Source organism: Panthera onca, chromosome C2, assembly GCF_046562875.1.
Source record: "Panthera onca isolate mPanOnc1 chromosome C2, mPanOnc1 haplotype 2, whole genome shotgun sequence".
Classification (NCBI taxonomy): domain Eukaryota; kingdom Metazoa; phylum Chordata; class Mammalia; order Carnivora; family Felidae; genus Panthera; species Panthera onca.
In genome coordinates, this window is record NC_138347.1 from 132,480,293 (window position 1) to 132,499,419 (window position 19,127).

General features: G+C 40.5%; 1 protein-coding gene across 2 annotated transcripts in view; it reads right to left on the minus strand.

Moving 5' to 3' along the window:
* LOC132683079 (collagen alpha-4(VI) chain-like) overlaps positions 1-19,127 on the minus strand; it is a 117,164-nt gene that overhangs the window by 30,386 nt on the left and 67,651 nt on the right. For both annotated transcript variants that reach the window (XM_060638650.3, XM_060638651.3), the window contains exons 21-32: positions 19,018-19,080; positions 17,199-17,261; positions 16,075-16,137; positions 15,468-15,530; positions 13,447-13,497; positions 8,761-8,796; positions 8,594-8,656; positions 7,267-7,329; positions 6,064-6,099; positions 5,056-5,095; positions 2,788-2,799; positions 2,199-2,692 (exon numbers count right to left, since the gene is read on the minus strand). In XM_060638650.3, the coding sequence (XP_060494633.3) occupies positions 2,199-2,692; positions 2,788-2,799; positions 5,056-5,095; positions 6,064-6,099; positions 7,267-7,329; positions 8,594-8,656; positions 8,761-8,796; positions 13,447-13,497; positions 15,468-15,530; positions 16,075-16,137; positions 17,199-17,261; positions 19,018-19,080 (1,047 nt within the window). The remainder of the gene's footprint in view (positions 1-2,198; positions 2,693-2,787; positions 2,800-5,055; positions 5,096-6,063; positions 6,100-7,266; positions 7,330-8,593; positions 8,657-8,760; positions 8,797-13,446; positions 13,498-15,467; positions 15,531-16,074; positions 16,138-17,198; positions 17,262-19,017; positions 19,081-19,127) is intronic.

Sequence of the window (19,127 nt, forward strand, 5' to 3'; positions counted from 1 at the left end):
ATCCCCCTAAGCATAACACACAGAGTAGGGGGGGGAGGGTAAGGGCTACAATATGCCCAGTTATGAAGAAATGAGAATTTTCTGACAGGTCCTGAGAAGGGCATTTTTATTTTTACAATTTCTCCCCTTACTAGTGTCACCAGAAATGAGGTCATCCATTATATTTGAGCTGGCAAGTGCCATTTAACACCATGTAACATTTCTACATTGCTACGCGTAAGAAACAGAATTGGTTTCCAGCATCCTGGGGCAAGAATACGTCCAAGAAATAGAAAGGAGAGCAGACAGAAACGACAGAGCTGAGGTTCGAGTATATTGAAGCTGGCAAATTCTTTTCACATACCATTACATTCTTTTACCTGGAACCCAAAGCAACTAAGAGGGCAAGAACATCCTAACCAAAATCATCTCTACATCAGATCCCAACACTGTCTTCCCAGGATCCCCTGTCAGAGAAGAACAGTGATGGGCATTTGGGGGACATAACTGTACCCCAAGGATCACTCTCCAAATGTTAGGGAAATGCTTTTTGGAAAATAGATCATTATACCTGTAAGAGAGCTAGATCACATTCATTTGTGACCCTCTCTCCATTTTAGAGCTAAGCAAAATGAGACCCAGAGAGATGAAGAGACTTTTCCAAATGCACCTCATTATTGATAAAAGTGCTCTGATTTTACCTGTTATTTGTTTACACCCTGCCTCGCCAACCCATCCCTGTCCACACATCCTGGTGGGCAAGAGGGATGTAACAGCAAACAAGGAACTTAGCTTCTGCATTTTCACTTTGTTTCTCAAATCCCAAGGTATGCAGTCCAATAGCCTGTAAGCTGTCACAATTTTACCTAGTGATTCTTAGGAGCATATTCACAGCTATAATAATAATATCCCTCACCTACCATTTCTGCTTAAGAGAAAATTAAATGGGCTAGCACAGCCAAATTAATTAGCTAGTAGGTTGAACCATATGATAATTCCAATTTTGTTGGTCCAACACAGTTGAATATTGGCAATGTCACATGGTTCAGTATGACATTCATAAGCATCCTGGTGTCTCTTAATAGAGAATCACTCTTTATTTTGATAGATCATCCCTTATATTCCATGAAATGTGTTATGTGGGCTTCAGTTAGAAAAGCCAACTCTGGAGAATAGGTAAATAAATTGTGGTGTATATACACACTCAAAATAGTTCAGAACAGCAGTAACAAAGAACAGGTTACCTATATACACAACATAGATAAACAAAGAGAACAGATATTATGTTGAGTGGAAAAAGCCAGATACAAAAGATTACATGCTATAGGATTCAAATGACGTGAAGGTTTGGAACTACCCCAACTCCTTGTTTGACTGTGATAGAAGACGCAAGAGCAGTGCCTCTGGGGAGTGTATGGTTTGGGAAAACTGATTGGATGCTGAGAGTGTTCAATATCTTGAACCACGTCTTGGTCACGAAGGTTTAAACATTTATAAAAATCCATTCAGCTGTGTATTTTAAATTAATGCACTTTACCCATTTTGCTATATGGGCATATATTTTAGAAAGAAAGAAAGAAAGAAAGAAAGAGAGAGAGAGAGAGAGAGAGAGAGAGAGAGAGAGAGAGAGAGAGAGAGAAAGAAAGAAAGAAAGAAAGAAAGAAAGAAAGAAAGAAAGAAAGAAAAAAGAAAAGAAGGAAGGGTGAGAGAGGGAGGGAGGGAGGAAGAGAGGAAGGAAGAAAGGAAGGAAGGAAGGAAGGAAGGGAGGAAGGGAAGGAGGGAGAAAACCACATTCTATAGACCCTCATGATGCAATTTAGCATAGTAGATAAGCATAGGCTCTGAAGACAGATATCAGTCTGCTACTAACTAGATATTAGCTATTTGACCTTTGATGGAACACTTAACTTCTTTAAGCCTTAGTTTTCTTATCTCTGAAATGGAGACATACAGGAATACCCACCTCATAGAGCTTTGGAGATATTAAATAAGTTAATATTGTGAGGCACATGGCACAGAATAAGTACTAAAAGATGGCCCGTTGGTACTAGTGGTAACACTAGGAGCAGAGTCCATACTGAGGACCACCCTTTCCCGCGCATACACATCAATTTCTAGGGAATCCCTTCCTCTGAAAAACTCTCACTCCTCATGTGGTCCTCAGTGGAGGAGTAAGAAGCAGGTACTAACGCTTGCCCCCGAGCAACTCCCCTACTTACCAACAGGGCATCTGGGAGGTTGTGCTCTCTTGTGAAGGTGATGACCGCAGGGGTGATATCCAGCGCACTGAGTTCCAAAATGGCAGTGTTGATGGTATCTGTATCATGGGCCCAGCCCACCTGGAAGAACACAGCCACCTTCCTCATAAGAAGGCCAGAGCGCACACGTTTGAAAACATGTCTTGCCACAAACCTCATGGCTTCCCCAAGGCTCCTGCTGCCAGTTGACCCTTGCAAGGGGATTCTCCTGACCGCCTGCAGGAGCGCAGGCTTCCCCTTGTAGTCTGAGAAGCGAGTCAGGTAGTCTGTTTTGGAGCTGTACGAAACAATAGCCACTCGGGCACCTGTTGGGCAGTTACTTTCACTTATATCCATCTTCATCAGTAGGGATAATAGAATGTTTCTCATTCTCTCAAAATCCGAGTGGGAGACGTCATTTGACATGTCCAAGGCAAAGACCACTTCGCTAGGGAACACGGGGCATTTGGAAACACCTTGACACAAAGGATACACAGATTTAAGATTTTCTGTAATGCCTCTGAACAGGTGAAGTTTGAGATCCAAGTGAAAAAGAAGATCTATTACGTACCTGTTGAGCAAGCTGGAAGGGAAATTGTTTTGGAGAAAACACAAGACATTGTTAGTTTATATAGGCAGTGGTATGTTTTCCAGCTGAGTGCTTTAATATGAAAAAACCATCTCCTCTGAGAAATTCAAGCAGTGAACTTCTCTCTGGCCTATTTGCTCCCCAATATCCATTCTTCCTTTTTTCTATAGCAGTAGATCCCAGTCTCTGGGCATATGGCTGCCTGGCACAAAGATGGCATTTCCCAGAGGGGGAGCTATCTTACTAAGTTCTGAGTAATAGAATAAGAGAAATGGTAGAAACAATTTCAAAAAGATATTATTCCCTTTTCCCTTCCTTTTCCTACCAGCTAAAGCTTGATAGACATCTTGGACCTTGAGGGCACTTGGGAAACAGGGCCCCCTTACCCTAATGGCAAGGCAAGAAACTATAAAGACCCTGAGTCCCTGAATACTGTGGAGCTCTGTATCAACCCTGGACTGGCCACTTCCTGGCTTTGATCTGAGAAATACACTTGTGTCATTGCTATTGAGCACTGAGGTCGCTCTGTACTGAACTTAAACCTAATACACTGAGATATTCTGAAACTATATATATATACACACACGTACACATATACACACATATCTAAAACTAAGTATAATATACTATATATATATGTATATATATCATATACCATGTATTATGTATAAGTGTGTATGCACAAGTAATATGTTTTATGGAAAATATCAGAAAACCAAAAATTAAAATTACCTTTAATCTATAATGTATATGCATGTGTATGTATATTTAATTGTTAATTTAGTTTTATAAAACTCGGACCTTAGTATATGTCCTATGTTGAATCTTTTTTCACTTAATATATGATTAACATCTATTCTTCTCATCCATATGTTTAGAGCAGTATCACCTCGTCTACTATAGATGTCTCATGATACTCCCACCAACATCCCTTTGTGATGAGCGCGTTTATACATGTATCTGTGCATCTCTGTCCAATCATGGTCCTATAATATGTCTATAATTGTGGCTTTTGATATGCAGTGTCCAATTGCTCTTCAGAAAGGTTGTACCAACTGACACTCCTACCCGCAGTGTGTACTTTTATACATTTCCCAAATTTAGGTAGAGAATTTTTTCTCATCTCAAAAGTATTTCCAATTTGAGAAACAAAAAGAGTATCTCATTTTCACTTGTATTCTTTGACCTCTTGGGAGGTCAAACATTTTTACAGGTTTATTGTTTGTTTGTATTTTTTTCTTCTCCGAATCTTCCATTCATTCGTGTCTTTTCTCCCATTTTCAATCCAAGAGTTTTTTACATCAGGCTTAACAAATATGAACTTTCTGTGCCTGTAGGTGAAAATGATTCAGTAGGACCAACTGTATATACTTTGACCTGACAGAGTTAAAAAGATAGGTCCTTTGCTTGGGTCCATTGCTTACACTGCATATATTTCCCCCCATTTTTCTGTGTGCTTTTGACCTCACGGTGCTCTTCAATATAAAGGGGTTTTAATTTTTGACATGGTCAGCTCTGACGTTCTCCCTTTGGGGTCAAAATTATAGTATTATTCTTTATGATTTCTAGGAAAGAGGACCCCAGAATCTCCTGGACCAGAAACTGAAAGGGAATGGACAGAATTTAGAGTTTGAATAAGGAGGGCCGGGTGTATGTGGAGAAAACCCAAGCACCTAAATTAAGCACTCTGCCAAGTCAACATTCTCTCCCTATTGCTAGTGAATAGGGAAAAGTACATGTTACAGGATGCAAATATCCTGGCATACATTGAAGACACTAAGTAAATTCCAATCTGGGAATGTGACAAAACATTAAGATCCGATCATTTGCAATTCCATTTTTAAAACATAAATGTAAATTTAAAAAGACACATTTCTTATTGAAGGCTCACTGGTGATCCCTCTTGTTTAAATGGATGGGATAAAAATAACAAGGCTTCTCTGAACTTGTTTTGTTATAAGAAGCACCAAGATGCAGACACGTAGGTATGCAATTGCCAGTGCATTTCAGGAGGGGCCATGTTACAAGAGAATTTTTCTCCACCGTTGAGATGGCATGCCTTTTAACCACTTCATTTCTGAGACCACATTCATGAAGATTACTTGCCCCAGGGGAGACTGAGCCAAATACATTAACTGATAAGAGCTTTTCATGTGAGACGAATCCACAGGTGACTTAAGTCCCTGATCCATGACCCATTCCAACTTCTCACCACTGGCCCCCATTTGAGCCTTTTCCCAAAAAACTTACGGCAGTTTTCTTGTATTAAGTCAATGATTTCACAAGATTGCTAGAAAGATGGAAAAAGAGAGAAAAGTAAAAGGTATTTAATGTGAAGCATATTCCTTCTTAACCCCAGGACTTAGAAATGTTATATGTGTGTTATCAGTGCCTTTCTGAAGCTTTTTAAGCTATAATCGAAAACCAAAAAATTGTTACAGCACATGAAACTATCCAGAAGTTATACTTCTAGACACAGCAGATATTTAAAAACATTTAAAATATATTTTATATACAACACAGTGTTCGTATTATTAGAGATAGGTAAATAAGGGGAATTCTTTATTTTTTTATCTGCCTCACAAAGCAGTGGAATCAAATCTGATTTTGAAGAAGTTTCAATCCAGAAATCTTGGCATAAAAGGCAAAGAAATGCCTTTAATTCTTGGATCTCTATGTCAGCAATTCTTGGAACAGTTCATTAGAATAACTGCCAAGACACGGGCCCCTCACACCTCCCCTAGAATTCTGCTGTGTTCCTTTGATCTCTCCCCTCTGTTCTGTTCATCCCTTGACCCCATTACTTCTTGATTCTCATTTGTTCCCACTTCCTTCCCCCACAAAGTAGTATTTTTGTACTTGTGAGATAAAAAGCCATCATAGCTTCTGAGATTGTTTTCAGGTGTGTCACGAGACACGAAGACCTGTACTATACTATATGTTGGCTTATAAGTACTTTATAAGCAACTTTTAAACTTTACAACAAGGCATATAGCACAGGGGTAGTAGCCTCAAAGTCTTTCCTTCCACCTGAAGTACTCAAAAACAACCAAATTCCTTCCACAATTTAAAATATTATCCGACTCTTTTCACTGATGTGATTCTAACATCTCTGAGTAAAGTTTATAGATCAACTTAAAGTACTAAAATAATTTACAAGAGGAGAAACTAAAGAATCTTCATAGATTTCTATTTGGTGAAAATGGAAAGCTTTGTATGCTAAAAAGGATAAGGCTTAGAATTAAAATGTTCACGTACCATCACATCTACCAAACCTTTGGCACCCTTGATGCCCTGGAAAGAACAGATATGAGTTTAAAATGCAAGATTCTGAGGTACAAAATATTATTCTCCAGAGTTGGCAAGAGATTCTGAGAAAGCTACCACAGTATAGCCCACTTTCTGCCCTTTACTCCTGGCCCTGAAATTCTGACTCCTTAAGGAAGAAAGTTGGAGTGTGTAGGAGGTGTGGCCCAGACCTCAGAATCCAGGATATCCAGGATTATGGTACATAAGGACCTTTAGAAGGTCAGGTCATCTTGTGACCAAACCACAGTATAGGATCCAATTCAGGAAAAGACCTTTCAAGATCTCAGGACCATTCATAGACAATTGTAAAGCAGACCTCATTCCCTATCCCTTCTCCTCAGGCTACTCACTGACACCCCATCTCTGCTCTTGTGCTGCACAAGTCATCCCTGGAAACCCTCAGAACAGATAAGCCTTACTGCAGCTACTCTGGGAGTCGAAGGACCCTTGCTTCTATTTAGATTCTGCAAGGTAGTAACTTGTCATCTCGGGCAGATAACTATAATCTTCTCAGCCTTTGTTTTCTCAACTGTAAATGGCCATGTCCAGTCCTTCTGCTTCTAAGATTTTTGATTCTATGACTTTGTTGCTGCTCTACAGTGAATGGTAAATGCAGTGAAACCACCAGGTTCAACCCAGGACTCACTCACTACACCATCCCTCACGAAATGACAGCCTAGCCTCATAGGATAAGGTGTGGCACAAAGTGACAAGAGCCCCAAAGTCTTTCCTTTCATACCAGATGAACTCCCAGGCAATTTTAAAAATATTTGTGGACCAGCAACATTGTTAGTTTAGTTAAGATTGTATAAATGTCATATTTTGTTAGGATTTCCTTCTAGTGTTTGCATAATGTTGTTACTCACCTTGTTTGCATTGATAAACTCACTGTCCAGTGAGTTTTATGTATTATGTATTTAGACATGTTTATAAATCTCCAGCCACTCTAATATCTTCCCCATGTTCAGGTAAAAAATATATACCGAATAAATATACTGTATCAGTTGATGTCCTCTAAAGCAAATCTGGCCCATTCCCTATATACATCCTCTAGTGCATCCTAAATGTTCATTTCTTCATTAAGATAGCTCTTTGCAAATTCTCATTTACTTTTACCCAGGGGTTGAAAATAGAAAGAAGAGTCAATGTTACCACTGGTCCTGGAGGGCCTTGGTCACCTGGAGTTCCAATAAATCCAGGAAAGCCAGCATTACCCTAAAAATAGCCAAACCAAAGGAATAAGCTTCTCCTCTTGAATACAACTTGATTAAAACCATCAGACCCATTTTAAGATACCAAGCTGTCATTATTTCTAAGGTCCCATGAGTCTGCTATGGACAAGTTAGTTTATGAACTGTATCAATGGAGTGAGACACCAAGACTAGAAAAGGAGGGGGCTCATTATGGGAGCCATCTAAATTGCCCCCTACATACCTAATCCAAGCCAACATGCGGACATACATACAGACACACAATTGAGTCCAAATTGACTCAATACCCAGTTGAGATTCCAGGTCGTATAATTAAAAGAATGCAGGAAATACACATTGAGGGCCTGGCAACAAGAGAAAGGAAAACTTCTTTCACCACCTTCTGGTCTTTGGAGTCTGAAAAAAGGTATGAGCTGAGCTTAGCTCACTGCTTGTCTTACAGGTATTTGAACTGACACAGCATTATCTGCGTGTAATTGATGCTTTATCTTTTTTTATTTGAAACCAGAGAGATAAGTTTAGCTGAGCAGGGCAATATTAGCCAGCAGCAAACCAAGTTAGACATAGATCAAATTTTTCTTTATGTCCTTGCCAATGTGTGAAAATACCACTTATTGAGTGCTTAGATAATAAATATTCTTTTTCCTCTCTTCTGCACTGAACATTAGTCGTGTCCTTTTCCAAAAAGCCTTGCTCTCTAATGTCTATCAGCTAAACACTACCAGGGTTTTAGATATCCACAAGATTACTCTTTCTGAATAGAGCCACCAGTGATGGCAGCTTTTCAATATTGAGTCTTTACATCCTGAAGGAATGGATTTTTAATGGTAGACTCTACAAAGCACAGTGAAAACATGGCTCAAAGTCCACCAAGATGGCAGCCATATTCTTGAGATTCTAGTCCTAAATTAAAAAAGAAAAATTTAAGGCTTGGAAGAATCTTGAAGAAACATCAGTGTTTACTCTGCAGCTAAAACAATGCCCTTCTGAATGATATCTAGACTTCACATAGATATTGATATTGTGTAACTGAAACTCCAACTTAGATTTTCTGTTATTATGGTTTGATGAGTCGCATTTGCATTTATAAGGTAAGTGAGAGTGGTATTAAGTGGGAGAGTGGGGTAGCCCAAGGGAGGTGTGGAATATGCACTGACTTAGGGGGACAATGGCCTTCCTGCTAAGTCCATTAAGTCAATAGAAATCTGCTCCTGTGAGCGGTGTCATGTGGGCCTCTACAGATCTTGGGAAATTCCCTTGGTTCTTACCCTCCTCCCTCTGACTCCCTTCGCCCCCTTCTCTCCTCGGTGGCCCGGGTCACCATCTTCTCCCTTAACAGAATCAAAAGCAGAGCGTTGAGTGTAAAGAAAAATAAGTACAAACAAATGACACATGCTGCATACCAGATGCCAGACCCCAAAAGATAGCTTCTTACTTGTGCACCAGGAGAGCCAGGAAATCCAGGTTCACCCTAGTGTCAGAAAAGAGATAAGGTCTTGTTTACTGTCATGTGATTAAGTCTTTCTTTCACATTCCTCCGAGAAAAAGAATAAATTATAATTTTGAGAAAACAGACTCAAAACAGGTGCCAGGAAAAACAACTAGAGCAACAGTTGTTATCTTGAACTACTCCCAAGTGGCCATATTTTATTTTTATAATTCAAAGTGAAACAACTTGCAAATGACTTTTACAAATTCTTCCACTTCCTTGATATATTATGCAATGGAACTTCCTTCTTAAACAATTTTATCTGTTGGTCTAAATATCCAGAGGTCTGACCCAATGGAAACCAAAGGAAAGGGGACCAAACAGACTGGTGGGAAGCAGGTGCCCATTGTCAGATCAAAGGCACACTACAAAGCAACTGTTCATTCAACAAATATTTATTTAGCACCTATGTGCCAACCACTGTTCTAAGCACTGGGAATTCAGCACTGAACAGAACAAAGACCCTGCTATCATGGAACTTAACTGCTAGTAAGGAAGAAAAGTATGTCAGGGAGAGAGAAATGCTATTCCAGAAAGGAGATTAAAGAATAAAGAATGATATGGATGGGGTTAGGAAGAGGGTCATTATTTTATATGAGGTGGTCGGACAAAGCTTTTTGGTAAAGGTGACATTTGGGCCAAGACCAGCAGAAATCAAGAAAGCCAGCCAAACAGGTATCTGGGAAAAGAGCATTCCAAGCAGAGGGAAGAGTGTATGAAGAATCCTGAGGCAAGAATATGAACCTGTGCTGTGTTTGAGGAACACGGAAGCAGAATAGGGGGAGGGGAGGAGGCGAAGATAATGTCAGAGAGTTCACAGAGGGGCCAGATTATATAGAATCCTGTAGGCCATGTTTATAGTGGGGTTAATTCTGAATGACATCAGAAGGCATAGCTGGACTTTGAGTGATCTAACTATGCATTTAAAAGATGGCTCTGGGGGTACCTGACTGGCTCAGTCAGTATAGCATGTGACTCTTGATCTTGGGGTTGCAAGTTCAAGTCCCATGTTGGGTGTAGAGTTTACTTGAAAATAAAATATTTAAAATACAAAATAAAATTAAAAAAAATAGGGCTCTGGCTGCTACATGGAGGACTAACTAGATGAGGCAAGAGTAGAAGCGGGGAGAACATTTAGGTGGCCACTGCAGTAATCCAGGTGGAAATCATGCTGTCTTGGCCCAGAGGGTGGCAGCGGTGGTGGTGAGAGGTGATGAGAGGCTGCACGTATTTGGAGGGTGGACTCACCATTATTTGTTGATGGATTAAATATAGGGGGTGAGAGACAGACATTTGTTAAAGATGGGGAAATGTCTGCCTTGAGCAATCGGCAGGAGGGAGGCTCCACTCCCTGAGATGGGGAAGGCTGGAGGAGAGGCAGGTTGTCAGGGCAATTGTTTTGGCTGACCGGATGTTTGATGAAATTAAAGGATTAGTGTTAATTCTTTGGTTGACAATGTATTGTTGTTATTTTATTTTACTAGTTTTTTGAGTAGGCTGCACACCTAATGTGGGGCACAACACGGAGCTTGAACTCATGGCCCTGAGATCAAGAAAGACCTGAGCTGAGATCAAGGGTCAGACGCTTGACAGACTGAGCCACCCAGATGCCCCTGTGGTTATGTTTTTAAAGAATTTTTTAGAGATGCAACTTGAAATATTTATTCATGGAATATATGATATCTGGGATTTGCTTCAAGATAATTGGGATAAAGATATATGTGTCGTGGAATACATAAAAAAAAACATTAAATTGGTCGAGGTTTTTTATTCTTTGAGCTAGGTGATGGGTACATGGGGATAGGTGTCATTATATTAGTCTCTCCACTTGTACACGTGTTTGAATTTTTCCAGAATCAAAGGTTAACAAACAAAAGAAGAAGAAGGAAGGAGGAGGAGGAGGCTGTTTGGGAACATGCCAATTTTAAGGTGGAAACATATTTAGACGTTTAAGAGTATGGTCCAAGCTGGAGAAATACACTGGAGATCACAGGATAGATGATACTTGATGCTATTTAACTGGATAAGGTCACCTGAGAAGTGAGTAAAGAGGGAAGTAAGAGAAGTAGAAAGATAGATCCCTGAGTTTTCTAATATTTAGAGGTCAAGAACATTCCAAAGAAACTGAGAAAGAGCAGTCAGCAAAAAACAAGTGAGTGGGCTGGTCTGGACGATGAGAGAGGAAAGGTTTCAAGAATAAGCTCCTGATCCCCTTTGTCAAATTCTGCTGAGACGTGGAGTATGACGTGGGCAGAGAAGTGACCAATGGATTCAGCACCGTGGGTTTCACCTTGACTAAAGGTGTTTAGTCGTTGCGCGGGCAGAGCCGAGGGGTGAAGGCTCAATTGTCACCAGTTAGAGAGAACCAGAGGAAAGAAAGTGGAGTTTCTCAACCTCGGCACTACTAACATTTTCGACCTGACCATTCTTCTTTGTTGTGAGGGGCTGTCCTGTGTTTTGTAGGATGAAAAATATTATCTCTGGTCTCTACTCACTAGGTGCCATTTGCATCCCCTCCCCTGGCGTGACAACCAGAACATCTCCTAGAGGGTAAAATCACCCCTGGGTGAGAACCACAGATCTAGACCTACTCTTTCAAAGAATTTTTCCAGAGAGGAAAGGGACAATGGTACTGTGTAGTTAAATGAGTGTTTTTTTTATTGTCTGTTTGCTTGTGGGAGGGGTGATATTCCCACTTCTTTGTATACTGACAGGAATGATCTGTGGAGAGGGAAAAACATTACAGAAGGGAACTGCAGAAGGGAAAGGACCCAGGAAGGAAGCAAAAGGGGAACAGAGTGCAGCCCATGAGAGAAGAGATCAGTCTTAGACAAGGGCATGGACTCTTATCCACAGCAGGAGGAGGGAAGGCAGGGTACAGAGGCTGGCCTACGCAGTGGCAGATGTATGTAGAGGTTCTCTGCTCACTGCTCCTATTTAATTAATGAAACAAGAAGCACAATCACCTGCTGAAAACGTGGGAGAGAAAGCAGGTCTTGGAAGTCTGAGGAGAAGGGAGCAGGGATGAATCAATTGATTCAGAGAGGAAAATGAACAGAGAAGGGAATGGTAGCCAGCTGGCCAAGCAGCAATAGGGCTATTTAAAGTGAGGTCATGAAGCCTTGCCAGGAAAAACCCATGCAATGTGGACTGAATCCATGATGTTAGCCATACCACAATAAGCATAGGCTGCTTTGAATGTAGTACCAGGGCTGGTATGTGGCTTAAAACGTGAACATTTGAGGGGGGCCTGGGTGGGTCAGCCAGTTAATCACCTGACTCGGGTCATAATCTCACGGCTCGTGACATCGAGCCCCATATCCAGCCCTGCGCTGACAGCGTGGAGCCGGCTTGGGATTCTCTCTCTCTCTCTCTCTCTCTCTCTCTCTCTCTGCGCCCTCCCAGCTCGTGTGCACTCTCTCTGTCTGTCAAAATAAATAAAATAAACTTTGAAAAACTGGACATTTGAATTCTACCCAGAATTCCCCTGCTATGCAAACTCTCCCCTAGAGAAGAAAGACTTAATTTGCCAGGGTGGAGCTCCAATGGGCTAGCTTCTACACTCAGCTCTGTCTCTAAGCAGCTGTGTGACCATCAGCAAATCACTCCATTTCTCTACGTCTCAATTTTCGTATCTATAAATCAAAAAGGCTGAACTAGATGATCGCCAAGGCACCCATGGTTCGTCATTGCGCAGGTATTTACTAAGAGCCTACTATGTTTTGGGCATGTATACACATTAATTATACTAAGGGCAATGTCCTGATCAATAAAATGGCAACAGTGTCATCCAGGGAAACAAGACAATTGCAGGGTTAAGTAGCTGGGCATCACTAAACATCCTAGTGATTTCTTATGTTGTGAAACAATAAATGGTAACTCGCAGACTGAAGCACTCAGAATAACTGTGGCTATTGACATTTGATTTGTTCAACAGTCTTCATGTGATTTCCATTCTTAAAAACCTGTCAGTAACCCATTAACTACATGTTAAAATACCATATCCTTATGAGAGTAGAAATATTCAAATATACTTACTGAGTACCTACTCTGTGCCAGGCTCATTCAAGCAATACGAAATTGAATAAGGTGCAATCGACTGTCAAATTCACAAACTGGGAGGTAGCCAGATATGTAGGGATAAACCTCAATATAACCTCAATAGAAAGGGGCTACTATAGAAACATGACCAATGTGCGTGAGGAACACAGAGTATAGGACAACCAAATCTTTCCATGGGGGAGTCCAAGAAGGGTTCCACAAGGAAAAGTTGATACGTGAGTTGATCTGAGAAAATGTGTGAAAAAAGTCCAAAGGAGGGAGGTGTGTAAGGACATGCCTAAATAGAGTCAAGAGTGTTTGCAAAGACAGGAAATTAGGGAAGTTCCTGGCTGGGGTGGAAATATCTGGCATAGGTGGAAGGTGAGGAAAGGAGTTCAAGTTTTAAATAAGGCAGTAACAAAATCAGCTTTTATTTTTTAAGGAGGGAACTCTGGCAGCTATAACATGTCATAAGCAGCATTTAGAAACCATTTCTGGCATACCACTTGGATAATAAAGACTTATTCTAGTAAAATTAAAAACAAATCACCGTAGTAGTTAGTTCAGAATACCCTGTAAGATAACCCTCACCTTTTTTCCTTTTCTTCCCGGATGTCCATATCCATCTGGACCAGTAAGACCCTAAGAAAATGACACAAGATGAATGGTAGAGTCATCTAGATCAATACTGGTTGACAATATTATCTCAACCCTTGGATTAATCAGCAGTGCAAGGAAATGGAGAAGGCAGAGGGGCTTGGTGGAGGCTTATACTGTATCATAGGATAAACCCTCAGCTACCTTTATAGGATAAGGAGAGGATAAGTATTTAAAACTTGAAAAGTATTTTTTTTTTCAATTTTAACTTCTTCTTTAGCAAGATTCTGTACCTCACCAAAATGATGCCACAGATGTAGGGAGCCACATCACTGTACAAAATCCCTCTTGAGCTAAATTTCCTTTCTTTGCAGGGTAAAGTAACAAAAGAAGAAGCTCTAGAATTTGGCAAATCTCTAGAGATAAATGCAAACTTACGGAGGAAAAGACTGGGATGGAGGCAATAGAGTTTAGTGAATAAGTGCATAAGACGTATACCCAGACAGACCTGAATTTTCATTCTACTTCCAACACTGGTTGGAAGCAAGTTATTCTGGTGGGGGGGGGGGGGGGGGGGCGGGCGGTGGAGGTGATGATGGCAGTGGTGGTGATCTTGGTCATGATGACGGTGTTCGTGGTGGAGGCAGTGATAGTGGAAGCAGAGGTGATGGTGATGACAACAATTATGAATATGTTAATGACACTACTGGGATCTTAGCATCTGTACATATACACAGTGAGCTTCCTACGACACGGGGTAAATTCAGAACCTTTTAGGTGCACCTTGCTGAATGGACAAAAACTGCACCCAAACCAAGCAGTCAACTGAGAACAATTTTAAGTTTTAAGCCACAAAGATCATTCCTATGGCCTAAGGGGGAAAAGCTTGAAACATTAGAAAAATGAAAAAGAATAAGGTAAAGAAGATTGCCAAAGATGAATTGTTTGGGGACAAAAAAGATGCAAATGAGGTTCATTTGCTGTTCCTCCGTTTTCTCTCTGCTGAAGGACACACACGGCCTCGGGCACCTACAAATTTCAGAGATCCAAACCGCCTATCTTGGAGATAACCGCTTCTGACATTCCTGAAATGACACCTTCCAGAAAGGCATTGCTCCCCAGCTTCGTCTGTCCCAAGGAGAGACCGGTAGAAACAACCTTTGCGTTATTTTAAACCAGGAAATTTTAATAAAGTGGAACAGCATTAACTTCATCACCCGAACTGAGAGTAGATGCAGAACACTACTTATCCCATATTCCTTTTGACAGTAATCTTGTTCTATTTTCTCCCCCTTGCACATTTAATTTTAAGCTTTTTGGCCTGCTTTTTTCTTCTCCCCTTGCTAACAAATGCAATTTCAATGTTGAGTGCAAAACAATGGCAGGGTGTTCCCACTGTTGATGAAAGAAATCTCAAACATAGGAGCTGCAGGAGAGACAACATTTCTCCCTGTCATAAAGCTCATTCCAATAAAATGATGAATTGAAAATAGTCATAAAATAACTAACTGGCTCTCATGTTCAGAGGGATGGCTAAGGTCTAAATGCAGAGCCCTGTCTCTGGGAGCATTATCTGTTCAAGTAAACCTTTGATGATCCTTGGTCTCCAAAGGTTATTTCTATGTTCTGGGTAATTGAGGCCATGCACTTAAAAGTTTGCAAGTCTGAATGCCTGTCTTATTTGTTTTCCTGGAAAAATTGTTTCATTGAACACATCTGTATTCCAAAAAATCTCAAATGCTTAGAAAACATCTTTGTCAAACAGACGAGGCTCACTGGCATATCCCTCTTCCACAACATGTGAGGAGACAAAATAAATCCCAAGACATCTTTAGGTTCTTTATTTATGGGAGGAGTTTGAGAACCTTTGACTCTTTAGGGTCACAACAGCTCTGGCGGTCATATCATATTTGTACCCCAAAATTCATCAGGAATATTCGAACTTTGTGTGAAACAAGAACAAATAACAAACAAGAAATTCAGCTGAGAGTCCAAAACAGAGAAGCCAGACTTACAGGTTGCCCTCTGAGTCCTTGTCGACCCCGTGGGCCTGTGGCTCCTGTGTCACCAAGATCTCCCTTTTGTAACAAAAGGTAAACATGAAGTTAATTTTTTCCTATGAGTTCATGCAGTTTTATGTCATTTTCCTTAGAGAGTTTACAGTCACCCTTATTCAGGTCCTGTTGCCAACACCATACAGTCTAAGGTGAGTATCTTCCTCTGGACTTTGTTACACAGAGATTACTAACAAATATAGTGGAGATTTGGGCACTGAAAATTAGTGAAATGAGGTATATGGCATCCATGACAGAATTTTATATTTTTCTGGCTTTTTCTAGGTGTGAATGTAAGACTATGTTTGTAGAGAACCCATATATTTATCTATTTATTGATATGTCTTTGCCTACTGATATAGGTGGCCATCTATCTATCTTTCTATATGTCAGTCTACATGTCTTTCCTTCTCTGTATCCACTGTCCAACTATAAGGTATAGTCAATACCATCACCAATGATATCAAAAACTCACACTGGAAATGATCACATACGGAGAGATTCACATGAGAATACCCAAGTTACAAGAAAAAAAAAACAAAAAAAAGATGTGTTCTCTGGCATTTACCTTCATTCCTGTTGGTCCCGCTTTCCCTTTTGAACCAACTGTCCCTGGAGGCCCAGGAATCCCCTACAACAAGACCACAACTAAAATCACCTCAAGGGCCACAAGGTAACTCCCTGACTCTCTTGTTATTATCGAAATGGTCTGGAACTGGTAATATACTCATAAATCACCTTTAGTGTTTTATACAATTAATTGTATCCTTCAACATACAAAATGCTTCATATACACATTTAATGTCTGGGCTGGTGGTGGGGTGGGGGAGAAGGAGGGAGGCGTTCTATGTAAGAGGCCACATCTACCAAGCTCTGAGCACTGGAGCGATGATCTGGCTACTAGAGGGAAAAACGCCGTTTGATTAAGAGATCAGGAAGACAAACACCTAGACTTTCACCTGCTCCAAACAGAAAATATTATCAAAAGAGAATGAAAATAATACAATCGGTACAAGGCTAGACTTTTTCTGATCGAGAGTCAATAAGAACAGAACTAGGGCATAGGCTATCCTGGAGCTGCTATTTTGATTCTCCAGATTGAGACGCTTATCCCTAACTTAAACCATGCTGCTCAGAATTTAAGCTATGTCAAATGCTCCCATCATCAGGAAGCCACTTGTAATCATCTGTCTCAATGTGGTCTGACGCTTCTATGAACCACTGGGAGACTGGGTCAGGAGTAGAAGGGGCACTAGAAAGAACAAGTTGGAAGCCAATTCCACCACGTACCGTCCTCATGACAAATCATTTTTAATCCCTTTGAGCCTCGGTTTCCTTATCTATAAAATTAGGATAGTAACGCTTCTTTTTATGCTTGTGAGGATCATATTGGCCGTTTATACCTCTGTACAGCTCTATTTTTCCTTGCACTATAGGTAAGGCACGATCAGTTTGTGTTAAACACCCTTGGGGCTCTAACCCAATTTCATTGATCACCATATTCCCACAATTTACCAGAATAGAAGGCGGTATAGCCAGTGATCAAGTTAGCTATTTCTAGAAACCCCTGATACCTACCAATTCCAGAACAAACAGTGTAGCTTTATGTTATTTATCCAGGAACACTCAGGTGTATGAATTGGCCACGGTTAATATGCAACTCTGCTGTAGTTTTTCGTTTTTCAAACGTACCTTAGCACCCAGTAAGCCTTTTGGTCCAGAATTTCCTGGTTGTCCTTGCCTTCCTCTTGGTCCCTGGTTCAAAGATGACATTAGAATTCAATCAGTGTTTATGGTCTATTTCCCATGTAACCACAAAGTCGCCTTGGTCATCAACGGGAGCACAAATCATGGTGCCCTGACCCATCACTATCACATGTATCACACTTTATTCAGCAGCATCAGCACCAAAGCAACCCAGACTCACTCCATCTGAAGCACTGGATATGAGCCTTCAGCATCCATATTTGTGACCACCTCTGCAGTTGAATCTGATGAGCCCTAAAATCTCAGAACATTGCTTTTATATTTTAATACACCCAACTAGTTTTAAATCCTAAAAGGGGAATGAAAGGGGCTGCTGGGATATTGATCTCCTTTGAAAATTCAACCTTCTCTGTACACACACAAGGGCACATTTTGATTTTTTCAAGAACCAATAGTACCTTTAAGAAGCCTAATCGCACTGGACACATTGCTGGGGAGTTACTCATTTTCTCCCCAATCTATTTTATTGTACTGATTTCAACACTAATTTTTCTCCAGCTTTTCTGAAAGAATGCTTTCCTATTAAAAGCATTGATCATGGCCTCTATACTCCTGGGTGAGGCATTGTAGTCTTCTATTTAAATACAGCATCATACCCACATCCCAGTGGGAGGTGAAATTAAGGAGAGGTTTTATTGATTATCTTGCTCATGGTTCACAAAGCAACATGTTCCCCTTGCGTTCAGCAGTAGGATAGAGTGAATATAAAAGAGAAAGCCAGGACACAACAGTGGCGGGGGGTCCAAATTTGAATTAAGCCAGCGATCAAAATGAAGGCAAAAATATATCTCTAGGTTGTTTTCCCCTATGTTCAGACACTCTTCTATCATAAAATAAATACAATCCCTAATTACACTTTGATTACCCATTTCTTCCTTTAGTACCTTTGTCAAGTCGAAAAACAACAGAAACCTTTCAAAGTTATCACCTGACACTTATAGAATTTTTAAAGTTATGGAGAATGATTCAATGTGTTAGTAAAATGTGTTGTTTTCAAGTTCTTCCACTTGATACTTGGGAACAATTGGCTTTTAAAAGAAAGATGTAGAACACGTTCCAGAAGGGTTTACAGAATGACAGATTTGGGTTACGCTTAGAAGATTCCAAAAGAACTGGACGGGGAAATTTAAATTTCCAGTTATCACTGAATCCTTTACAACACCCTGCTTGAGGGCAAGACTCTTCCTGGCCTTAACGTCCTTCTTGAAGGTCCCACGCCTATTAGCAAAGTGACTTATGTATTACAGATACTCAATAAACACTTTGCTGATTTTTTATGCCAAACTGAATAAAATTTTAATGAATTAAGTACTGTTTGAGTTCAATACGGTTCAATACGGTTTCAAAGGCAGTAATTAAGAGCACAGATTTGATAACTAGACTGCTTGAGTTTGAATCCCATCTTTATCATTTACTAACTGTGGGAGCTTGGCCACTTTACCTTACTTCTCTATCCCCCCCCCTCCACTTCTCTCTGTAAAATAGGGAGAATAACCCCCCCATTAAAGGATTAAATGGGTTAATACAAGTGCTTAGGGCCATATTTAAGACATCTTAAGAATTCATAAATATTGCTATTAGGGTTCAACCTGCCCAGGAGAGAGATACACAATTTGCTTGGGAAAGGCCCTGGAAAAGAGGTATCCAAGGCCATTCTGATATATGTTAAATCCCCATCCAAGTATCTAAGTTATAATTTCAAACAAATATCCTTTAGCACTAAAATCAACTTCACTGATACAACCTGCGGGCCTGAGTATCCAAGCTCTCCCGGGTAACCCCGTTCACCGGATTCTCCACGCATACCCTGTTAAAATGAACAAAACTTAGTGAGTTCACCAGGCACCCTTAGGG